At 43.3% G+C, this 26,489-nt stretch overlaps 1 protein-coding gene across 1 annotated transcript in view; it reads right to left on the reverse strand.

The window, feature by feature from the left end:
- Positions 1-26,489, reverse strand: part of AJAP1 (adherens junctions associated protein 1) — a 623,891-nt gene that overhangs the window by 141,198 nt on the left and 456,204 nt on the right. The window contains exon 3 of the mRNA XM_086920075.1: positions 18,903-18,990. Within this exon, the coding sequence (XP_086776201.1) occupies positions 18,903-18,990 (88 nt within the window). The remainder of the gene's footprint in view (positions 1-18,902; positions 18,991-26,489) is intronic.

A 26,489-nucleotide genomic window follows, 5' to 3' on the forward strand; every position in this document is an offset into this window, starting at 1 on the left:
TGATGTTCTAATGCAGAAGAGAAACACTACCCCCAGTCGAGACCAGCATGCACATGTGTGCTCTTGGCTGGAATTCATCAGCTGCTTTGCTTCAGGGGACATGACACCGCAGTAGAATTATAACATATGGTTTTGTTATTATCTTGCCCTGTTGGATGTTTAGTCCCGCTGACACAAAAACTAAATGCTGATGACGCACTCTGTGTCCTGGCATTTTGTGCAATAATGTATGAGACTACGGAGTACCCAGTACTGTTAGTTTACATCACAATACACCATTTAAAATACACATGCAGCAAACACACACCTTCTTTTCCTGATTAGTTTCAGTTTAGGAGTTTAGTTATTGGAAGTGATGGTACACTGTGTAAGGCAGATATTTTGCCTTAATGTTTATACAAACAAAACCAACGTTTATGGAAGGGTTTCGAATATCCCGACAATGTTTAAATCAGGTCTTATATGGAATTACCCTCCTCTGGGCACTGCATCTGCCTTACAACGTTGAATACATGTGACTTTCGATTCACCTTTTTGTTAGACCATGAATTTAATGAGACGTGTGTATGCCGGTTTTCTGCATTAGAGGTGCACATGGTTCTGCAGTCACTTGCACTGTGTTATCAGAAATGCTCGAGTGGTCCTATTCTAGCAGAATCAGCTGAAGAGCCAAGATCACTCTCCAGGGGGAAGTTACACATATCTTCTTACTTGTGGTAATGTAACTGAAGAAAAAAGTTATTTTCGTAACAACCTGGATTTGTTCTACTCATATTGCGACACATTGTAGTTATTGAGGTATCTAAAGAAGTTCATTTAGCCACTTAGCTAACTTATTACCATAGCTGTCACGCACAATTCAAAATGTTTGGTGTGCTAGTATGTTCCTTGGAATCATCCCTTCTTGACTAAGGTGTCAAATACTGAGTTAAAATTCTGTGTGTCAAAATTCCTTCTGTTTACTAACATCTCCATACCCAGCAAATCCCCACATCCCACTTTGTGCAATAGAACCATCCAAAAACGGTAAAAGTAAATAGTCATACGTTATGCTGCATCATTAAAGTTTCTTAAAACAAGTGAATATCTGTTTGATGAGGATATGCTGTATGCATTTCTTTTATAACATGGACTCACGAGGGCCGTTTCTATTTAAGTTAAAAAAAAGTCACAGATTACCCGCAACAGTAGGGCTCAAATTAGAAGTTGAGTAGAACAGTATCCCTACTACTCACATTTACTGACAAGCTTAAAGCAGGTATCTTCATGGAATTGGGAAATCATGTGGAATTCTGCTTTGAAATAAATGGTTATGTATTAATATAACAGGGCGCAGGGTCAAGACTGATTTGCATATGGCTGGGTCCAAACTGGAATGACATGGTGAGCAAAAAACGATGGATTTAGGACCAGGTCTCTGAACTGGGGTGAATGTATAACATTGTTCTGCATTGTGTCCATCACTTGTTCGTTTTGCATTTGTCACCTGAGTGGGGACGAGTATGCCCAGACGTGTGTCCCGTGCACTCCATGCCACTGGAGTCCAGCTATCCTGGCTGATGAGGGCTGAAAGCCCGAAACCGCCCCTAGGATGCTTGTTTCGAGTCCAGGGAAGACCTGGCCTGGCAGTTCGGGCTGGACTGTTCACATTGGACGCAGGGTCAAGACTGATTTGATGGCTGGGTCCAAACTTGAATGGCATGGTGAGGAAAAAAACCATGGATTTAGGCCCAGATCTCTGTACTGTGGTGAATGTATGACATTATTCTGCATTCTGTCCATCAATTGTTCTTTTTGCATACTACAATTACTAGGCAGTTGGCAATCTGAGCCTTTTATTTTATTGTTCATTAACAACAGGAAGTAACAGGTAAGTGGGTTTCATAACATGGTGTTTTAAGCATAGGGAATCCATGTCAGCAAGCACCACTTGCACGTAATTGTTGAACTGGCAATCAAAACACATAAGGATGGTCCCTTAGCCCCATCCTCTTCAACACATACATGACCCACCTGGCCAACACTGTCAGATCACACAATGTCAACATCTTCTCCTGAGCCGATGACACCAAGCTCATTCCCTTACTGCCAGAAGACCCCTTCACCACCAAAACCAACTTCCACAGAAGAATAATAAACGTCACCAACTAAATGAAGGACAACTGTCTCAAGCTCAACTCAGACAAGACGTAAGTCCTCTTCTTTGGGAACAAAACCTCGCCATTGAATAACACTTGGTGGGTTGCTGAACTTGGCCCTTCCTCCACCCGATGGGCCATGCCTGCAACGTCTTCATCATCTTGCACAGCAAGTTATCAATGCAGAAACAGATAAATGTAGTTTTGTCTGCTTGCTTCCACACCTTTTGCATGCTCGGTAAGATCTTCAGGTGGCTCCCAATCAATACCAGAAGGACCGTCACTCAAGCCCTCACCACAAGCAGGTTGGGCTACGGTAACACTCTTTATGTAGGAATCACTGCATGTCTCCTGAAGAGACAATACAAAACACAGCTGCAAGACTCATCCTTGGCCTCCTCAGACAGATTCACATCACCCCAAACCTCAAGAACCTATACTGGCTTCCGATCCATATGAGATGCCAGTTCAAGATGCTAACCCACACATACAAAGCCCTGCAAAACAAAGGATCAGCATACACCAACAAATGAATGACCTTCTACCAACCGACCAGACACCTTTGATCCACCTCCCTTTTCCTTGCTGACATGCTCTCAGATCCGCTGATCCAACAGCAGAGGATTCTCCTTCTCTCACCTGGAAGCCAAAATCCAAAATATCCTTCCCCTGTACCTCAGGAATGCTGCATCGCTTCGGGAATTCATAAAAGGACTCATGACATGACTGTTCAAATGAACAGAAAAAAGCAAATCAACTAGCAACTCTAGCACCTTGAGAGCCTTATGGGTGATTTGCAGTGCTTTATAAATCCTGATTGATTGAGTGAAACAGGCATTGAGGTTGCCTAGGAGACAGGAGAAGCAATATAGGTTCTGTGCTGGATCACAATTGTCTGCAGGCAGTGAACGTAGGAGCATCTGAGATTGTAGGAGGGATGGTAGATGAGTGCAGCCAAAAGGAAAGATGTAGGGCTGGTAGTACACATGACCACTACCTGCTCGGAGGAATCTTGATAGATTGTAGATTTTTCTTGCAGGTAAGGGCATTCTTGTAAATCAGTGCCATCCTTTCACCCACATATTCACTCCTCCTGTTCTGGTGAAAAGGGCTGTAATGTGGTCATAGATGACTGTATAAGTGAACATCTTGGTTTAGGATTTGGTGATTACCAGAGGTAGAATTTGATTAGTTACATTATTGTTCCTGGTCTTTTATTGGTGGTTTATAAATAGGTACCTGTTAGACCTGGCACCATTGGCGTGGGACTCCCTTGCATTTTTGATTTTTGCCTCAAGTTTGTTTACTGTGTGTTGGACTCCGTTTAGCTGGTCCAGATGCTTTGAGCACTTTGCCACTGCTGTTCAGTGCCAAAGTGCAAGTGCTCCCTTTGTAAATTGTTCTTACGGATTGGTGTTTTCATGATTGGCTGATTTGATTTATTAGTCTGTCCCTAGTGCAGTGCACTGTGTGCGCCCAGGGCCTGTAAATCAAAATGCTGCTAGTGGGCTGCAGCACGGATTGTGCCACCCACATAGGCAGCCTGCAAATGTCAATCCGGCCTGCCATTGCAGAGCCTGTGTGCAGTTTAATACTGCCATGTCAACTTGGCAAGGGTACCTTCTTGCCAGGCCCTAACCTTCCCTTTTCTTACATGTTAATCACCCCCTAAAGTAGGCCCAAGGTACCCCTGTAGGCAGGGTGAAGTTTATGTGTAAGGTAGGACATGCCCTGGTATGTGTGGCATGTCCTGATAGTGAATTACTGCCAATTTCGTTTTTCACTATTGCAAGGCTACCTGTTTCCATGGGATAGAATGGGGAGTTTGTTTATAACATCCTATAAACATAACTACCCCTGGGAACAAGGTAGGAAAAAAAAGTTTAGAACGCCTGAAATCAGAATGTTAAAATGCATCTTTTAGTGAGGGTGATTTTTACATTCTGTGCTTGAAAATACCACTTTTTAGAAAGTAGGTATTTTTTTGCTTAGGAGTTTGTTAAAGCGCGACTACTCACCCGTGAGGGTCTCAAGGCGCTAGGGGTGGGGGAGAAGGGGGGTGCAGGTTCCATTCCATCAAGGAGGGGGTCTGTCGAAGAGCCAGGTTTTGAGGTTTCTTGCGAAGATGGGGAGCGATGTTGTCTGTCTGAGGTGGAGCGGAAGGGCGTTCCATGCTTTGGCCGCGAGGAAGGAGAAGGAGCGGCCTCCCAATCTGGTCTTTCTGGTGCGAGGGACCACGGCGTAGGAAAGCTGGGCTGATCGTAGGGTCCTTTGGGGTGCGTGGAATTTGAGTCGGCTGTTCAGGTATGCTGGTCCGGTGCCGTGGAGGGCCTTGTGTGCATGGGTGAGCATCTTAAAGGTGATTCTCGCCTCGACGTGGAGCCAGTGGAGTGTGCGCAGGTGCTGGGAGATGTGGCAGTGTTTTGGCAGGTTGAGGACCAGTCTTGCGGCGGCATTCTGGATGCTCTGTAGCTTGCGGATGAGGTTTTTGTTTATTCCGGCGTAGAGTGCGTTGCCGTAGTCAAGTCTGCTGGTGACCAGGGAGTGAGTGACCGTCTTTCGGTGTTTGAGGGGGATCCATTTGAAGGTCTTACGATGGAGGCGGAGGGTGTGGAAGCAGGAAGATGAGACAGAGTTGATCTGGCGGTCCATTTTGAGCTCGGAGTCCAGGATGATTCCCAGGTTGCGTGCGTGGTCTGTGGGGGTTGGCGGGTGGGCCACCAGGTGTCGCTCCAGGCGTCGGGATTTGGGCCCATGATGAGTGCTTCTGTTTTGTTGGTGTCTGATTTTTGGATGACAGGGACTGGGGAGGAGCAGTGGCTCCAGAGAGCCTAATGAGTAAGGGCCGGGCTGAATAGACCTAGGTTGCATTTAGAATAAGGGGAGGAGATTTCCTTTCACCTGAATGGGTCTGGTCTCCCTTCCACAATGCTGTCTCTACCTCCTGCCAGGACGCTGCACCAGAGAGGACAGAACCAGTTTTGACCAAGCACAGGGCTTCTTTGCCCCTAGAGAACAAAGGATTTTGTAGTATAAATATTGGGGCCCTGACCCCACAACTGGAGAACATTTCTGGGAATCAAGAGGAACCTTTGCCAAGGAGTAGAGCCGGAGCAGCTGAGGAGGAATACTGCCTCCCTGTGCTGTTTGCTCTCTGGGGTTGGCCTGCAGTGGCTCCTTGCTGCCAAGGAAAGGAGAAAAGGACTTTGCTGTTTGGTGTGTACCCTGCTTGAGGAAGGTCTCCAAGGGTTTGAATTATGCTTGCCTCCTATTCTGAAGTCTCAGGGACACAAAGACTTAACCACCAGCTCCCCTGAACTTCCTTGCTGGGAGTTCTGACCTGCTCAGAGGTGCCTGATGTTGTTTTTAGACTTCTAGAGGCGGTTTGCCGCTGGCAGCTAGGAAATCTAATGCAACTTTGAGAAGCAAGACCCATCCATGCCTGCTTCTGACACATTGCCGAAGAAATTGTCGCAGTGCCTGCCTGTGGCTTGAGAAATTGCTGCAAGTTGCATCGAGTGCATTTATCTCCAAAGTCCGAGATCACCACACCGATTTTGACGCAAGGCCTTCTGTGCGGCTGCAAGAGTTCATGCATCATCGCATGGAGAAGCCAAGTTTGTTGCATTGTTGGGGGAAGCAGTAAGAAACCAATGCACCTCCTCCCCAGGCAGTAAGAAACCGACACATCACCTTCTCTGCAGTAAGGAACCGACGCATCACCACCCCTGGAGGAAGGAACCAATGCATCACCTTCCGTGAGTCTAAGGAACCGCTGTATCACCTTCCCTGTGAACTGTGTTGTTTGTTGCGTGACGCATCCAAGGTACTCTGTGAGAAAAGTGTTGCATCTGCAATTTGCTTTAAACTTAACTATTTCTACCATCTGAAAGTCATATTTTCAAATACTATATTGTGGGTTTTTGTCGTTTTGGGTCTTGTTTGGTTTAGATAAAGATTACTTATTTTTCTAAACTGGTGTGTTGTCCATATGTAGTGTTGTTACTGTATTACTCTATGTGTTCACAAATGCTTTACACACTGCCTCTTAGATAAGCCTGTCTGCTCATGCCAAGCTACCACAGGAGTGAGCAGGGGTTATTTTAGAAGCGCATCCCCCCTTACCCTGACTAGAAGCAAGGGTCCCTATTTGGACAAAGGTACCTACCTCTGCCAACTAGAGACCCCCATTTCTAACAGTACCCACTAAGGTACTCCTGTGCAAAATGCTGTAATCTGATAGTAGATCCGTGTATTGATGACCAGGAGTAAAAATTGCTTGTTTACATTATTGCTCCTGGTCTTTTTGGCAGTGATTTACGAATAGGTTTGAAGTTGTATGGTATACTCTGGTACAGTTTGTATTTACAAAATGTATCTGGTTTACGTATAAGGGACAATGAAAAACCAACACAATCTATAGCCAAAATGGGAGCTCGGGCAATGTAAAACTTTCAATTTACCTAAGTAAATGCTTCATCGTTCAGAATGGAAACTGGAATTGGTACAGGAAAATTATATGATATATGAGATCTCAATTATTTTTATTGGATTGTTTTAGAAATGAAAAGGTCACAGCACGCCTAATTCACTAGTGAGCTAAAGACTAATGCGTGCATAAGATTGGTCAAGGTAACCATTAAATATTCCACAATCGTATCAGAAAAACTTTGGCTGTAGATTATGTCATGACACCAACATGGAATTAACTTCTCTTTTGTGATGTTGGTAACCTATTGCACTGTCACCCAAACACACTGCTTTTGGGTTGTCTGACAAATTGGGTTGTTGGTTACCTGGGGTTTTAGCCCTGGTCAAGCACAACCACAATCCTTGTCAAGGTGAGTCACAAGCTAACCCTAAAATAACCTGTGCTCAAACTCTGGTAGCTTGGCACGGAGTAGCCAGACTTAACTAAGAGGCAATGTATAAAGTATTTGTGTAAAACTTTGAACAGTAATAAAGTGAAAACACCACACAAAAAGGATCCCATACCAAGTTAGAAACATAGAGTAAAATGTCATTAATAAAACAAGACCTAATGCCAAAATCCAATCAGTAGGAATGACGTCATGAATTTTTAAACATTTTAGTGTAAACTTGAGCCAAAAAGCACAAATCAACTGCGGATATCTAGGAGGCGCTGGACCAGGTCAAACTCACACTTTCAGGCTCACCGCAATGAAGCGCAGGTTGACTACTGTGACCAGGTTATGCCCGCTGAAGTTTACCTTCTCACATTCATGCCAAGAGTACCATTCCTGGTTGAGGGGGCTAAAAAGAGTTTTCTGGGAGGCTGTCAGCATAGCACAAACAACGGGCCAGGCATCGCATTCAGGTATTGCTGGAGCTTCACACTGACAGCCTCCGCAAGCGGTCGATGCTGCAGTGCAAAAAGGCAGCTGCCAGAGCTTCACATTGGGTTGCAGTGGGAGGTACAATTTCTTGGTGCAAGCAGGCCTGTTTGCAGTCCTGAAGAGCCCAAAATCTTAATTTCACTCAGCCACGCAAAGGCTCCAGCACCTGAGGAAGGGCATTACCTGGGTGTGAGGAACTTACTTCCGCTGGGGCCAGGGACTGGTTAAGGATGTTGGTGAGTCTTTTATGTCTCTAAGGCTGAGATCAAGAGGCCATGAGGCATTTTGGTAGCCCTTTGTTTGAAAATAGAGTTGCAGGTCCATTTCTTTTCTCACCCAATCGAAAGCGCAGCAAGCAGCAGGTCAGCACAGCAGCGTTGTCCTTCTTCCTGGCATAGTATCCACACATCCAGAAGTGTACTGAAGAGGTGATGTTTGAGGTCCAGTATTTATACACAGTTGTGCCTTTGGAGTGATGAGAAGATTCTAGAGTCATGCCTTTGAATTTCACAGGTAACCTGTTTCCTGGTCCTGGCTCAAGACTAACTACAGTAGGTATCCAGCCCTTTGTGGGGAGCTAAGACAGCCTATTCAAGTGTAAGTGTAAATGGGGCCAGTTCCTCCGTCCCATTATTTCAGTAATGGTCCATCCAGTCACACCTAAGCTCCCCATTGTGTGTGGCTGTGTAGGAAGAATACATAAAGCCCAACTGTCAACTGCCTACTGTCATGTGACCCAGATACGGGCTGCAGGTGCCAAATGGCTAGGGCAAGAAAATGCATAGTTGCATTTTCTACATTGCATCTTAAAATACAACTTCACCATAAGTAAGGATTTTAATTAAAATTCCAGAGACACCAAATATGAACTGGTTACCTCTTCCCATTTGGAAATTACACCTACAAAATGTAATAAGGTAACTCTAATGGTATCCTTTGGGAGAGGTAGGCCTTTCAATAGTGAAGAATTGAATTTATTAGTTTTTCACCACCAGGACATGTAGACCTTAAGCATACATGCTCTACTTACTCTAAATACATGGGAACCTGCCCTCTTGGCTGTCCAGTGACTACCCTTGGGGTTGACTTATATACATTCAAAAGCAAGGTTGGGCGTGGCAAAAAGTTTATTTTGCCAGGTCGAAGTGGCAGTTTAAAACTGCACACACGGGCTGTTAAGGAAGGCCTGAGACATTTTTAAATTGCCACTTAAGTGGGTGGCACAATCAGTGCTGCATCCCCACTAGTAGTATTTAATTGACAGGCCCTAGCCCCAGGCAATGACACTTTACTGGGGACATAAAAGTAAATTAAATATGCCAATTGGGTGCAAGCCAATTCTCCCATGATTTTCGGAGAGAGTGCAAAAACGTTAGCACTGGTTAGCAGCGATAAAATGCACAGGGTCCCAAGCCAACAAAAGCAAATTAAGCAAAAACTGGAGGAGTGAAGGGAGAAGGTCTGGGGATGACCCTGCAGAAAGGGCCTGGTCCAACAGAGTGTGTGCAGTTGCCGCACATATGCTACATAGATGGTTAGGCTCCCTTCTAGCCTTCAAGGCTTACAGTAGGTCTGTGGGAAGACCCTGTGCTGTTTCAGTACCCTCACACAATTTCAAGGGTTGGCCTTCTTAGCAGCATAAATCAGCAAATTGTAGCATATTTGTTACCTACTTAGGCCATGCAGTGGAAAACCCCACATTCTCCAGTTTGAAATCATGACTGTCTCTCAAGTGGTAAACTGTGCTAAAATGGTCTGTTTTAAATTGTTTTTTCTTCCATCACATCCTGTCCTGCATTCTCTTAATTTACTCAATGCATTTTAAGTGTAGGGCATTCTTGTTGGTTACGTTGTTTTTGAACGCCAAATGTTCTAGGAAATCCTAATGCTTTAACAAAACTTTGCCTTTTTATCACTTTCGGTGTCAAAGCTGGCTCAAATTATACAAATGATTTAACTGATCTGCGGGACAGTAAGTGAGGTTTGACGAAAATCAATTACCAGACATTCAACATTCACGAAGGTCAATTAATGAAAGTGTCTGCTACTGCTTCCATCAAGAGAAGCGCTACCCTGTGTAATTGAAAGTTTTCAGCCATTTCAATTCCACTGCCTGCTTGAGACCTTAACTGGGTTTTCGTAAATAGAATGACCAATTTATTCTTTGACTGAGTTTTGTATAAATTGTGTCTTTCTTCCCATGCATGGTTTTTCTCTTCTCAGAATAGCTTAAACATGCCCCTGCCGTTTTCATTTGAAATTAAATTAAGATGGAGAAAATGTAAAATATTTATTGTTTGTAATGGCTTAGGCCACTGTTGAGCATCATATGATTGTGATGCCATGGGGTAGTGTAGGAAAATGTCTCTTTTTTGCAGGATTTCCCTCATTTTTTGTGGGCTGATGCTACTGCTTTTTTGATTCTGTGCTCAGGGGATCTGCTAATTATGCCAAGGTGCATGTGCATCTTCTCTAAAGCATGTTGAAATGTGTTGTTTTCCTAATTGGCATATTTAACTTGTCTATAAATGAGTAGTATATGGAATAAAGTGTACCTATGTGCTTCAAGTTAAATGTCACCAGTGGACAGAAGTACCCATTGTCCCCCCGTCACACTGACAGTGCAAACATGATTGCAGGCCTACCATTGTATTCTGGTTGTGGTAGTTTTAACTGCAATACAGCCTGTCAAAATAAACCTTTTGACAGAGTAAACGTTTAGTTTAAGTATGAATAAGTCACTCCTAAGTGGGCCTAATAAGCCATAAGGCAGGCTGTATGGTATTTAAAAGTAGGACATGTAGAAATGTTATGTTACACATGTCCATACAGTGATAAAGCCCCTAAAGCTACTTTTGTTGTAGCGTGGCTGGCTGTTCAATCAGAAAATACTTTGTCCCTCTAGTACATCTAATAATGCCTATTTCAGTTATGCAACAGCTAAAAATATAATTCAAAGGCTATTTTTTAAAGTTATTCAAAATCTAGTATAGTGGTATAAATTAATTTTTCATAGCTATTAAAGAAAAGGTTCATTTAGAACATTACATTTTCCCAGCCTAAAGTGAACGGAGGCCCTTTTCCATGAGCTCCACCTGTCATGTGGCAGCTGAATAGCCCCCTTAATGAGATGTAAAGACAAAGACTTAACGCATAGCAGGAAAATGGCCTGGGTTTGGGGAGGTGCTTCTGTTCCTGTGGCAGGTCGACCATCTGGGCTATGCCTAGGAACTTGATTAAAATCAAAGAATCCAACCCTGTCACAGGCAAATGTTAGCTGATGCCTGGGCAAGGTCCTTTTTGTTCCCCAATTAGGCAGGCACTAATCCCAGTGGGAGAGCATCTGCCTCCAAATCTGCGTTGAAGAGACAACAGAGGATGGTTGCCACACCTTTGGGATGGGCAAACTGGATGGCTTTGCACAAGGGAGAAGGATTTCACCATCTTGGATTTGTACAGAGAAGTGATCTGTGGGATTGTTTGAAGTAGGACACAAAGGAACTTTTTCAAAAGTGGGAAGGGTTACCACTGGGAACGTCTGCCCTATTGTTCAGGGAAGGATGAGGAGTCTTCCCCAACTACAAGTTAGTGCCAGGCATGAATGTGTCACACCTGGGTATCTTCTTCAAAACACTGCTGCACCTGTGGAAAACTGAAGACGGACTTCACCTTCTTATGAGATATGTGAAGAGACCTGAAGGGATGGACCTACCCCCACTAGAACCCAGGACAAAGGGTGGACTTCATTGGCAAGCTGGCTGATGTCCTGTTAAAAAACGGAGACACAACAAGCTCTTAGAAGCCCCTTTCGTTGGAGCCTAGCTGACCAGTCCCAACTGGACCTACCCCAGACTTCTTGGGAGCTTCTGATGGTGTGAGTCATGACCTCCAGGTGCTTTTCCTGAAGTCTGGGACCCTTGGCTGTGTCAAAGTGCACTCCTCCTAACATCCTGAAAAATATTGAACTTACAACCTTTTTCACTCCAAAGAACTCTTGAGGACTGGGACAAAAATTCCAAGTCAATATACGACAATGGTGTGTTGCCTTTGGACCAAAGATTCTGGTTGCTACCAGTCAGAGATGCTCTGCAGCAGCAAATCCGTTTCATCAGGATATTGCCGAGAGGGTATCGCGCCTCTTGGAGCCCTGTTTGGGTACACCCTGCAGTCTTATCCCACTGGAGCATTCCAAGTACTGTAAAACAGGTTCTGCCCAAGGATAGAAATCTGACCAGTTCCAACTGGACCTACCCCAGACTTGATGGTAGCTTCTGCAGGAGTGAGTCATGACCTCCAGGTGCTTTTCCTGAGGTTCGGGCACTTGGCTGTGTCAAAGTGCACTCCTCCTACAAGCCTGAAAAATCTGGAACTTACAACTTTTTTGGCTCCAAAGAACTCTTGAGGACTGGGACGAACTTGCCAAGTCAATATAATATAATGGTGCGTTGCCTCTGGCCCAAAGATTCTGGTTGCTCCCAGTCAGAGATTTTCTGCAGTAGCAAATCCATTTCATCAGGACATTGCAGAGAGGGTCTCTGGCCTCTTGGAGCCCTATTTGGCTACAGCTTGCAGTCTTATCCCACTGAAGCATTCCAAGTTCTCTAAAACTAACTAAGCCCAAGGATAGAAATCTTCACTGGGTGAAGGAGCCAGATGTGTCTGGTCAACATCTGGCATTGTTTGAGAGCAAATTTTTATTTTTCCCACTCAGAGGTTCCTGCCAAACATCAACGTCTTCAATGGACCTTATACGACGGATGTCTATCCTCATAGAGCTCTTCTCTGACACAACCTGCTGCATGTCCTGCTGAGGATTTCTGACTTGCATTTCTGAGATGAAGTCTGAAGGTAAAATTTCTCACTGAGTCTAACCTGGTTCTTGTCTCTGTCCTCTGCCCTTTCTCAGTCAGCTTTAAATTGCTCCTAGATACCAGTTAAGGGCAAATATATGACTACGGTTGGAGCTTAAAGCTTTTTGGTTCTATTTTTCATTACAACATAAAAAAAATAATGTCTCCGGTCCCCCTGTTGGATTTTTGCACCTTTTGTGTTCAATAAAATATTCTCTATTTTAATAAATTGCAGGGGATTTTTACTGTGTTGTTAATTTAAAGAACAGAGAAATAGCAAAAAACATACAACTGAGATCTGAGATCTGTGGCTCAATGATTAGAGCGGCAGACCCTGATGCAGAGGTCTAGCCCGGGACCAGGGTTCAATTCCCCACCTCAGCGGGTCTTGGGCTCAAAATTCCACGGACCTGATAATTCTCGCCTTGGTGCCTAGTTCAATCATGGAGTCCCACTCTGCAACTCTGGGCAATAGCTTGCTTAATCTCCACAACGGCCCCCACAACGCTAAGGAAGCCTGGCCTCCACCTTGGGGGTGCCCAGGAGTGGACGCCTCACAGGGAAAGCCAGGATGGGTTCCACAGCGGTATTTGTACAAGCGCCTTGAGACCCTTGCGGGTGAGTAGTGCGCTATACAAGTATCAATTTATAAGCAATCAAAGGGTGACCATGTATCATTATCATAGGAAGAGTGCCTGGCCCTTAGCGCAAGCAAGGGAGATGGCCCCTTCTTCTATCTGGTTGTGTAAAAAAAGACAGTCAAAGCTAGGCTGTTGTTGGGCTCCAAAATCATTGGTCCGATGCTATTACACCAACATTACAATTGATAGCAATGCCCCTGACATGGAGGCATTCCTGATTGCTTTAAAGGTTAAGAAAAATACAGACACTGCTCTACCCCACCGAGTGGGTATTCATTTCAGGAAAGAGATTAAGGCCATACGTGGTCATGTCTTGGATGTGCTGTTTATTGCACTTAGTAAATACTGATACCGTGGGGTACATTATTTAGCACAGGTAATAAAAGGAACCTATTATGAATGTTCCCTTAAATGAGGAAGAGCAAACAGAATATGGTGCCACCTGCACCAAAATTTGCATGTACTGGTAAATACTGGGCCTTTTCCCCTGACAGGTGACATTTGTCACCTATCGGGGGAACCTGATTAAATGTCTCCAGGAATGAGATTCTTATTGCATCTAGCATTTTCCCGGTGAGATCAAATAATTCAAACTCGTATTTGTCATTTGTGTAGTAACAGGAGTTACCAAACATATCCTCATTTTTTGGACTACTGAGAACAAGGACCTAATGCTCAGGTAGCCTTCCTGCTATCAAATCTTCATACTGTCTCACAAAGTAATGTCAATATCTAAATGCGTAAGACCTGTTTTACATTCATGCCTCTGCAGTTTGAATACCTAAATACGCACAGCAGTGAGCCCACTTCCTCGGTCATCATCCTAATCCTTAAATGTCACTCCCTACAGGACCCTTGTGGGCTTTAAGTCCAATTGGAACATGTACCTCTGAATGAACTGGCTAAATGCGCATTCCTTATCTTTCCTGTATCTCACTGTATACATGTCCCACTGCCACTATGTGCTGGAAGATCATGCTGAAAATATACAGTCGTATTTCTAAATGTCTAACTGTATAATGCTCATTGTTTGACTACAGTTCTTGACCCCAATGTTTAATCTGGTAACAAAACAATAAGTCCATTTTTAAGTGCTGCATTTACATCAATGACGTTACTAAAGTTATTAGTTCTATGGAATTCACAAAACTATTAGCAATTTTTTGCTTACTACTAGGGAAATCATTGATTTTTCTGTGTTTGACTACCCCTTGCATTCAGAATTTCCACTGTTGGACATTTTGACGGTTTACAGTTTGCGATAAGGTTACAATTAATCTTAATTTGTTTTCTCCCAAAAAGAAGGTCTATCCTCAATACCTACAGAAAATATGGCAGTCTTTTTTGCAGCCAATTTACCCACACCCATTAGAATTGGTTAAGTGCATAAATTGCATTTGAAGACCATTGGGAACGGTTAAGAATGTTCATAAATTTAAAACAATGCATATTTATTTAGTATTCCCAATGGATTCCTTCCTGCTTCTCCCTTGGGGAAAATCTAGTTCCCAGCCATAACCCTGAAGCTATAACCAAAGGAGGCCCACACTGCTTTTGTATTTCTAGATCTCATAGCTTCTATCAACAAGGCTTAAATGCTTGCAAGTATTGACTTTAATTCTGTGAATCAGGATCCGTCATTTGCATTAGTGTAAAGCACTTTTGCTCACACAAGGTGAATTCAGATGTGCAAATTGATCTGTGAAATCATCTTCTTATGTTCTAGGCCACTTACCACAAGTAGTATATATTTTCAATTTGTTTGCTTAAAATAAATATCCATCATAAAACGTTGAGCAACACATCTTTGCTCTGTATTCAGTTAATGTAGTTTTGCAAGTATGATTTTGCACTGACACCTCCTACATGGTATTCCTTAAAAGTTCAAGTATGCTACATCTAGGTTTGATGAAGCGAAACCTAAAAATGTTTATCATTAAACTAAGCTATTCCAAGCCATGAGTCTGGAACTGTTTGGTTCATGCTCATCAAAACTACAAAATAGTTGGCTAGAGCCTCTGTGAGAAATTGGGTTGTTGGGTGCGAGAGGTGTGAGCCCTTCTCAAGAAACAACCTCAATTTCTTTCATGGTGAAACAAAAGAATCACTAAATTATCATGTGCTTAAGAATTCTGGTAGCTTGGCGCTAAGCAGTGAGGTTTGAGTAAAACGCAATGTGCAAAGTATATAAGTAGCACTTAAACAGTAATGAAGTGGAAGCACAAGACATGAAAGATCCCAGACCAACTTGCTAAAATGGTATCAAATTTAATACATTTTTTTTACACCAAAATAACAAAACTGCAATAAGTAGAACTGGAGATATGGAATTTTAAAGATGTAAATCGAAATAGGGCCTAGAAGTACAAAAAGTGCCAACTGTTGGTATCTGGTTACGCTGGACCAGGACAAAGTCACAAGTTCAGGCCAACTGCAAATGAGCTTGGGCTGGATGCAGGTACAAAGGTAGTTCAACTGAATATAGTACCTAATATCCTGGATGTGGGCCGTTGAGCCGTTCTGAAGAGAGGAGCAGATTTCTGCACTGAGTTGTATTGTGTAGCTTTGGTTCCTATCTGGAGCTGCATGGGCTGCGAGGTGAGGGTCACTCCGAGTTCTGACATGCTGCATTTGTTCCGATGGGGAGCTTGGATCTGAGACTATGTGTTGAGTTGCATAGCACTACATTGTTTCTGATGAAGAGCTGCGAGTGCTGCATCAGGTTGAGTTGCACTACCTCGGTTCTGATAGGCCGGCAGAGTACCTTAATCCCCACTACCAAGGGTCCAGGACTGGATAAACACCAATTGTGGTGTTAAAAGTCTTAGTAGGCAGAATCCAGGTGTAGGGTTGGAGTCCTTGGAGTCACTCTGTGGTTCAGGGTTTAAGGTGCATGCCTAGTCCTTTTCTTAGCAGCAGAGCAACAGGGCAGGCCTTCTTGCAGGAAGAGCAATTGGGCAGTAGAACATCAGAGGAGATAGACAGTCCTTCTTGCAGCAGAACAACAAGGCATCATAGCAGTCCTTTTTTGAGTCTTCCACACCTCCAGAAGTTATCTGAAGTGTTGGGTTACCAGAGCACTACGTTCAGCAGGAGCAGGGCTACAAAAAATTCCCCATGTCAAAAGAGCAAAAATGGGCGGACGCTCTTTCAGACTGCTGGCAGCCGGCAACTGGAACAAACTCCCGATCAGCCTAAGGCTAGAAGGATCTGAAATTAAGTTCAGAAAACTTCTTAAGACCCACCTGTATAATAACTAATCCTCCTAGCCGAACGCAGGTTTCTTTGTCCGCTTTCTGTGACTTTTTCTCTCCGTAGCGCGGGGACACACCGAGATGGCGTCACCAGGCGCTTTATAAATCTCTTTATTATTATTATTATTATTATTATTGGGTCTTAGGTTCCAATATTTATACATATTGTCCACATTGAACTAGAAGACTATTTTGGAGTTTTCCTCAACATAAATGTCTGGATTTTCCTGACTACCTGCCCTTGTCCCAGTCTATCGCGGGGTATAATAGGGTAGTGTGAAGTCCTTTGTGAGTGTTCTGGGCAGGTGCCTTTGAAGTGCAAGTGTGGTAGGTAAGAGCTCTGAATCGTCATTTGATCAGGATGGCTCATCCTGTCAACACACAGACCCTCTATTATGATAATGTTTGAGAGGAATACACAAAGGCCACCTACACCTAGTTATGTCACACAGGAACAGACTGGAGGTACCAAATGGTTTGAACAAAAAAAAGGCAAAATGGAATTTTCAGAATTGTGAGTTAAAATTCAACTTTAACATTGAAGATGGTTTTAAATTACAATTGAACAGACACTAAACATGATATTCCTACCTGCTTCAAATCAAGAGTTATTGCTTTTTAAATTTAATAGGATAAGCCAATGTTATCCTATCAGAGAGGTAGGCCTTGCAGTATTAAAAATCGAATTTGAGAAATTTTTCACTACCAGGACATAAAGTACATGTCCAACTTTTTAAAGACAATACACACTATCCTATGGATTAAAAAGTAAGGCTTAGGACTGACAAAATGTTTATTTTTGGAGACAAGCAGGGGAACGGAGCACAATAGGTCACTTGACAAAAGTGTGACTATAAGGCCTCCCCCTCCAAATTCCCAGTTGTACGCTCAGGCCAAATGGCGTAGCAAGGTCAGGTGGTACCCAGCGCAAAAAATGTCTTGTCAACCCCCCGCCCACATTGAAATGTCAAATTAGGGGACAAAAGATAGTTACACATATTTTTGCCATTTTATCACCCCCCTCAGTGATGACACCCGGGGTGGCCTGCACCCACTGCACCCCCCATTCCTGCGCCACAGCTGCTCATGCCCTGTCATACCTGGGAAATACCTCGAAGAAAACAGTGGCACGTATTAGACTTGTCCCTTCAACATATAAAATATTATAACTGTCACATCTTAATTGCATGATCATTTGGCACTCACGTCTTTGGGGCAAGTGACCTCTTCGCATCCCACCCAGAAGAAAGCAAAGGGCCATAAATGGGCCAGCATTAGGGCTGAAACATGTTGGTGTTTTGTTAGGGTCAAAGGACCATTGCATCCTCCCACCCTACCATAGTTTTTGTATCCCTTCCCTCCCACTCCACTAATAAAGAATACTTTAGGAGTGAGGGAGGAATTTCATCCTAATATAACGCCCCCATACCAAAATATCTTCATAAGTACTCCAAGAAACATAGTCAAGCCCACCCTGACCTTTAGGAGCCAGGGTGAGCCCAATGATGAAGCATGGCACAATTAGAGTGAGTGCTATAATAACAAAAGGGTCTTCCCCCTTTCTCATTTCTAAATTAAGGGACACCACTGAACGATCCAGTGTAGTCAAGTGTAGACTCTTTTGGGAGCTCTGTGAGTTTCAGAACCCCCCTCCTTATTGTTAGTCGTTGGTTGTTTTCCCACCTTCCCCACTCCCCTTTAATGCATAGGGACCTTGATAGGTTCCAGGATGGATATCTTTCTACGCCATACAAAAGGTTTATTTTGCCAGGTTGGAATAGCAGTTTAACTCTGCACACACAGGCTGAAAAGGCAAGTCTGAGACTGTTTAAAGGGTACTTAAGTTGGTGGCATAATTAGTGCAATAGACCCACTAGTAGCAATTAATTTAGAGGCCCTGGGTTCATGCAGTACCTCTTTACTAGTAACTTACATGTGCCAATTAGGTGTAAGCCAGCTTTACCATTTTTATTAAAGGAGAAACCACAAGCTGGTGAGCAATAATAAAGTGCAGGGAGTTCTAAAGTCAACAAAAACAAATTTAGCAATACAGTTGGAGAGAAGGCAGATCGTATGGGACTGACCCTGCATAGAGGGCCAAGTTTAAAAGTGGGCTTGGCAGGTAAATTCCGTTCCGCTCGCAGAATTTGTGGAATTTCGGTAATTTCGTGTTCCGCGGAGAACGCGAAATTGCCAAAAATTCCACGATCCGCTGCTTCACGGTATTTTTTGCTTGGTTGAGCTTTCAAAATGTGTGTTAGCGAGATATGTGTGTTCGCGAGATATTTCTCCCCAAGCACGCAAACAGCATTCGTGAACAGGAAAAAAGCATTGTGAACGGGTAGAACAAGCAATTATGCGTGTTCGCTGAACTTTTGCGTGCTCGCATAGATTTCTTACCATTTCACAGAGCTTTGTGTAGTGCGACTACGCAAATTCCACCCAGCCCTATTTAAAAGTCTGCTTTTGGATCTGGGTATTACCTACCCAAGTAAAATCTGCAAAATGTGCAGAGCGTTTCAAATTAAGAGGACCTGGCTTTGAGATTATTGGTTTCGCCTTTCACAAATAGAAGTCTAATCCATTAAACAGTTATCTCTGGAGATAGGAGCTCGCTTCAACTCAAGAGGGCGTACATTATTGTCATGTTAAATTTCCTTACCAATTCTTTAAAACCAGTGTTGTTATCAGAGCAGCGATGACCATAATGAGGGAAACGGTGATGGTAATAATCTGATGAACTGCCAGACCTGTCAAAACAGAAAAGAAATCACTCTGTTAATGAGCTGCAATAAATCACAATCAAGCAAAGACATGATGACAGCAAGAGTTGGGCCTGAGAAAGGCTCTGAAACCTAGCTTCAGTGCAAATTATGTGTTTAGCTGATAATGGGCCGGCAGCAATTATTTATGCAATCAGCTTCGCTTCTTAACTGCAAACCGATTGCTGCATTCAGAATTTCTGCCTTGTAAAATGCGCTGTGCCCTGCCTTGCCAAGCCGTTCTACTTGGCCGAAAAGTCAGAGCATTGAATGCGCTTGGCAGTGGACATTAATGTCCTAAAATGCACTGCTTACCAACGTTTGAATTGCTTTTATTACAAAATAATGTATAAGTAACCCCGTTCATTGCATGTTTCATTATAGTTTGCTTTCGCAATCTGTTTTCAAATACTGTACAATAATGAAATACATATGGCAACTCATTTTGTTCTTATGTGACATAGTTTGTTCAGGTGATTATTTTTGTGCAATATAATAAATTAAACGTATGTCAGTCATCTCGTCCCATTTTTAGGTTATTAGTGATGGCTTTCACTGCATTTTTTGCATTATAATACTATTCAATTTGAGAAAGCAATCTTGAGCGTGTATCTTCTGTGTTGTTCCATCACACCATGTCAATATTAAAGAACATTTTTAACAATAGCATGTTCTATCAGTTTTAAGTTTGGACACTTGTTTTTTTTTTTTGTCCAGTCATCATTTATCAGGAGATTATCATGAGTGGAATCTACCTTTTTTGCAAGATACACTTTTAGTTCCAACATCCATGCAAGCTCTCATGTATTGGTCAACATACCACATTGATATTAGTAGCCCACCCATAAGTCACCGGGTGTTCAAAACATTACTGTTCTAAATGTACAATCAGAAAGGCTCTTATACAAGGCCATATTATGATTAGTTGGAAGGGTGACCATTCAGATAGCTGAAAAACAGCAAGCTTTAAGGACACTCTTTCCATCAACTGGAATGCTCACAGCTAAATTTCACGTTCAATTCCTGCACCTCTGCGACTTCTATCACACTTGCCTTAATTTCTAAATGATTTACTATGGAATTCATTTAGTCATTAGCACGTGTCCTTGAGGGTGAGTTGGTTGAGGAATTTGGCTGCCGTTTTTGACAGTGCAATGCAGACCCATACGGTTCCCAGACTTATTTGCAAAGATATTTTCCAACAGAAAAAAGGTTGAAGTTTCCTTTTTTTCAATTTTGTTGTGCCTGGCACCACTAAATGTTGCAGACGGATGTATAGGAAATTCCAGTTTTCTAAATGTCATACATTTCTGGATGAGTGATTACAAACATACCCATAGCAGTGAAAACAATGAGGTTCTCCTGCTCGACACCATTCAAACTAATATCCCTCTTTTCTTCCATTTCAATCCTTAGCTCCTCCACACATATTATCCAGTCTAAGCTCAAATGCCTTGTATTGGCATTTCCACATTTTTATATTAAAATATTGTCTCATCCAACACAAATATTCCAGTCGTTTAAACCATAATTCACATAAAAATACTAAATCCGATTTGAATGTACTACCCCAATTAAAGGCCGGATTTCGATGTCGGACGGACCTGAGGCCATCTGACATTGATTGGGGACTGGGACTGACCGACCTCCTGTTGGCGGTCCCAACCCAGCAATTAGAATGCGACCGAACACTGTTCGGTCACAGTCCTATTCTTTACAATGGGAGCATGCATTCCGATCGGAATGCATGCTCTCATTGTAACGAGAAGTGGTGCAGCTCATCCCCACACCGGTGGCATGAACCTCAAGGTGCCTGCCACGGGGTGTAGGAATCAACAGACCCCTTGCCCGCCATCTGAGGCCTTGCACCCAAGTGGGCCCCCAAAGTTGACTTCCAACAGCCTTTCTGTGCCGGAAAGGCCGGCACAGAAAGGCTGTCAGAATATGACATTGTAATCCCTCTTGCAGAAAGAGCCGCCCTTGGGATTACAGTAGGCTTTCCAAATGGCAAACAAGCTCTACGATCTCGTCAGAAGCCATTCGAAAATCCAGTTTGGATTCATTTCCAACCGACTCCATCCAAATGAGTTGGTAGGAAATGAAATCAAACTGCTGATTACGATGCGGTAGGAATGGCTCCAACCGAGGGTCGGAGCCATTTCCTACGGCATCCTAATCGGCCCCTAAATGTGGAGCCTCATATCATATTCAAGGTCAAATGAATTATAGACAAAAGTCTCCACATAATTTACCTTAAAATCTAGATTATAAAACATATTCCAACCATGCAACTATGATCTGCAAAGGAATAGGACATGCTCCTCTCAGTCTTCCTAGTGCAAGATGTTTCTCAGAGGCAGATGTTTTAATCCACAGATCCGAATCATCCTAAACTATTTTCTTCCTCCAATCACAGCAGCACAAGACCACCTCCTGTTCTTACTGACAACAGATTAGAAGGTCATCCATCCAATCTCACCTTCAAAGCACACATTACTTTAGCTCTCACTTCACTTAAGAATCTTAATTGTGTAGCTTCATTAGCTTTCAAACATAATTTATTATGTAAATAAAACTAACACAAGAACATATTATACAACTCAACTCTGCATCTCATGTAATCCTGTGCAAGAATGCTTTAAAAACGTACATCACTTAATACTATTTTATTTTTGAGGATAGAAAGTTAAAAAAAACATTAATGAAATAAAAATAAGACTTTCTTATGTTTCTTTCTTATATGTAAGAACAGTGGGCAGTGTAATATTGCACGCATGAAAACATCCTAAACATCACTTTTGCATAAATATACAATTCTGTCTTGAATTGAAACACTGAAACTTCCTTGGAAAACAATAGAGCCTATGAAAGTCAACCAAGCAGAAAAACATTGACTTCAAAATTCACAAATAGAATCGACCATGTGGATAGACATTTTTGAATTGTTTCTCTGACAAAAAAGCCTCATTTGCAAAAGCGACCCTTATACAAAGTGAAGCGAATTATCATATTCTTCCTGCTTCCAGATGACTGTATGTAGAGTAGGTTCTAAGCCCCTCCCGACCTCACAGTAGTGTCCTTCATCATTTCTAAAATTATTTCACCCTGCTTAAAATAGCATCATATAGGTTAGTCGTCATATGGCTGTAAGTATGTTTGTTCGTTTTTTGATCCATACTTTTCGGGCCATGAAAGTTCTCTGCCCCATCCAATGTCATTGAAATCTTCAAACCCTTGTCCTCTGGTTCCGCCCGGGCCTCAGTGAATTAGGCTAACGAGCCGTGAAAACCATGCCATCGGTAACGGAAGCGACGGCGGCCGAAAAGGTCACCGTGCTTCATTAAAAAGACAGCGAGACATGGCATATTCGTTGGATCTGCTTGGACAGCTCTGGCGTGAAATATTCCAACTCCTGAGTATATCGAAGGCCTAGATGTACGATCCCTGACAGTTGAGCAGTAAGATTGCAAGGTCATGCCTGACACGCCTAATTTGCCAATATATTTACTGACAAAGTACCCTGGTAATAATAGCCTGAGGCTGATTGCGGGTAGGACAAAGCGGACCAACAAAAAAAACGGAGTGTAGCCGTGTCGGTGGCACCGCGAGCACATAGCCGGAGCGGAAGGTCGTGCATCAAGGAAGCGCGCGCTCTCTACGCCTTGTCTAATAATACAGAGTTACTGAGAATAGATTGCTTGTCCTGTTCTCTTTTTGTCGGTTCTGTGCCGTTCCTCTCTATTCATCGCGTCCTCCTGCGTCATTATAGTATGACTCTGCCTGACCATTTCATCCACCGTTTTAGAGCCCGAAGGAGACTGCTCATGCAAACCAGGGATGCCTACCTCAACTAAGGGAGATGTGCTGAAGAAGTACGTTTGTGAACTCCACAATTGTGGTGTGAGCCTGTCTGAAGGAGAACCCAGCCGGAAACATAAACTGTCCTGTGAAAAGTGGGCGGTGGTTGTGCAACAGGGACCCCCTTACCGCAATGTTTTTACCATCAAAATGTTGCAGTATATAGTTTGGCCACAATCTAACTGATCACGAAGTCACATAAGTTTTCATTTGTTTAGAAAGATAGAATCAGGCTTATGTCTGCAAACAGTGCTTTGGGATGGGGAGTTTGTACAGGTAAAACGCTGGTCACGACAGCATAATATACAATGCAATGTGACTTTTGGGTATTATAGTTTTTTTTCCATCATATTTTTACTGTAACTTTCGGTATTAGTATTATGAACAGACATGTAACAAAGTGCTTTTACAGACGTCTAAAAGGTATAATTGATTCAGAGGTTAAACACTAGTAGCTCTTTAGGAAACAAGAAACAGCTAGCTATAACAAAGGGAAATAAACTGGTATAGAAAGATTATAGCTAGAGGAAGAATATCAACCGAAACTATTAATGAGAATACCTCTCTATGTGTATGATATATAAATCTCTTCATAGGGCACCCTATAACAACAATGTGTACACATGACAAAAAATAGCGTGATACATTTTTTTTTTTTTTTTGTATATGGTTCATATTTCAGTTCTCATTGCAAAAATAAAGGATGCATATATGATTCAAATTGATCATTCCAAAGGATTAATTTCGACAGTCAGCATAAATATATACAAATCCACATGATAGACGAAGCGTTGATTCAGGCAGTGCGGTACATGTCTACCAACCAGAACATAAAACAGGTCCTAAAAGAGCCACGAAATGGGCCATACACTGGCATGTCAGACCAGCCCTTCTGGCACTGCCAACCTGCCATTTAGGCCAGTCTGACCATGAATTCAGGAAAGTCACTATACTTTCATCTTTCATACCAGGCCTGTGCACCCTATAATCAAAATAAGTCTGTGAACAGTCTGTGCACTGAAACCTATCAACATAGTAACCACAGTGTGTGTGTGTGTGTGTGTGTGTGTATGTATATATATATATATATATATATATATATATATATATATATATATATATATATATATATATATATATATATATATAGATATACTGAAAAAACAACAGGTTTTGGGAACGTTATAGTTAGTTGGACATTTCACTCGTACAACACCAGAGAAATTTTGCCGTTATAATTGGTTGAGCTAACTATAACTCGCGCCCTGCAGTGCTCTGCTGATGACATCACATATTACATCATTCATGTCATGGTCACTGACATCACTGATGACATCTCAAATGACATCACTGATGACATCATTAAGTGACTGTATGTTTCTGTAAAGTTTGTATTAGTTTGTCAGTTGGTGTGTAAGCGGCTGCATGGGTTGGTGAGTAGCAACATGAGTGTCTATATGGGTTACGGATTGGTTGTCTGAGTATCTGTATGGGTGCCTGAGTGTCTGTGTGAGTTGGTGGGGTATGTGACTCTGGGCATAGATGTGTGAGTGGGTGATTCACTGGGTGTATGGGGCTCAAGAGTGCATCTGTGAAGGGCTATATGGGTGGGTGAGTCCTTGGCCAGGGCCAAGGAGGGCTGCAGGAGGGGGGCTGTATTTCCCCCACTTCCAACATATGTTAAGTCCTGGGGAGGTGGTGATCCCCGGGGTGAGGGGTCCGCAATAGACCCTTGCATTTAAATATTGAGTGCCTCGCGAAGGGGACAGTCCCTGGGGTTTGTTGGGGGCAACAAGGCCTTCCACATATAATCAACAATGCCCCGGGGAGGTAGCAGTCCTGGGGCAGTGGGGGGGCCAGGAGCCCCCCACTCATTTTTTTACAAGCCCTGGGAGGTAGCGGTCCCTGGGGATGCGGGGACCCCCCTCTGTGATGGGGGCCTTGAGGGGAGCCCCAATGCCCCACGGTCCCTGCCAGCTCCCCGCCTCCTGCCAGCATTGCTTTTGGGTAAAGGGAGCTGCTAACATGCAGCTCCCCTTGCTCAAAATAAATCCTGCTTTGCTTCGTTGAAGCAAGAGCAGGTTTCTTGCTCTCATTCCAATGAAGCAAAGCAGTGTTTGCTACCCCTCCCTGTCATAGCAAATTGCAATGTCTGGGGGTGGGCACCCCGCGACATTGCAGGAGCCGGCCCTGGGAGGTGGTGGTCCCCAGGGTCAAGGAGGGCTGAGGGAGGGGGGCTGTGTGACCCCCCTTCCAACGTATGCTAAGCCCCAGGGAGATGGTGGTCCTCAGGCCAGGGGTCCGCAATAGACCCCACATTTAAATAATGAGTGCCCCAGGAAGGTGGCACTCCCTGGAGCTTGGGGGGTCATGAGACCTCCTGCATATATTCAAAAATGCCCTGGGAAGGTGGCGGTCCAGGGGCAGTGTGTGTATGGCTGTGTTGGTTAGTGAATGGATTTCTCAGTGGCACATGTGTGAGTAACTACATATGTAAAATGCAGTATATGTGAGTGTTGGAGTATATAAATGGCTAAATGTGAGAGTGAGTGATTGTGGGAGTGGCTTTATGGATGAGTATGTGTTTGTATCAGTGATTTTATAAGAGAGTAGGTATGTGTTAGTATCTGTATGGATAAGTGAGGTGGTGTGTGTATAACTGTATACGTGAGTAAATGGGAGTGTGATTGATTCTTCGCATGATTTGGTGTGAGTAACTATGGATGAGTGGTGGTGTGTGATTGTCTGTATAGGTGTATGAGTGCATATGATAGTGCTGTATTGATGAGTGACTGCATCATGCATGAGTGACTATAAGGGTGAATGAGTGGATGTATGTGTAGACCTAAGAATAAGTGAGGGAGTATGTAGTAACTGGTAGTGTGTATGGCTTCGAAAATGGTAGTCTTGCTTCTTTCTGCGCCTCTCTTGCTTCTTTCTGCACCCCTCTTCCCTTTTTTGCATCCCTCTTGCCTCTTTCTGCTGTTCTCTTGCCATTTTCTGTACCTCTCTTGCCTCTTTCTGCACCTCATTTGCCTCTTTCTGTATTTTTCTAGATTCTTTCCACACCTCTATTGCTTTTTTTAGCAATTCTCGTGCCTCTTTCTGCCCTTCTCTTGCTTGTTTCTGCACCTCTCGAGTCTTTATACACCTCTCTTGCCACTTTCTATACCTCACTTGCTTCTTTCTGCACCCCTCTTGCCTCTTTCTGCACCCCTCTAGTCTCTTTCTGTACCTCACTTGCCTCTTTCTGTACCCTGGGTCCCTCTTTCTGTGCATTTCCTGCCTGTTTCTGGTCCTCTCTAGCCTCTTTCTGGCCACTCCCAAAAATATTATAAAAAAAGTTTACATTTACAACGCCAATAGCTCTAACTTTCCCAAATGCGAAACCTATTACATTGCAAACACTTCTCTAACTAGTAGTCACGTTTGCAGGGTGGCAGAGGAAGGGTGGTGGGCCACCGACCAGCACTCAGGAAGTTCGCTGTGTAGGACCTACAGGAGGTACCAGGAGGGCTTCTTGTCCCCAAAGTCCCTCAGGAGTAAATTCGACTTCATCCCCATCCCATAGTCTGCCAGGAGGTGCGTTTGCAGAGTGGTTTGAGAAAAGGGGCATGGCCTCCGAAGAC

The sequence above is a fragment of the Lissotriton vulgaris genome, chromosome 5, assembly GCF_964263255.1.
Source record: "Lissotriton vulgaris chromosome 5, aLisVul1.2, whole genome shotgun sequence".
Classification (NCBI taxonomy): Eukaryota; Metazoa; Chordata; class Amphibia; order Caudata; family Salamandridae; genus Lissotriton; species Lissotriton vulgaris.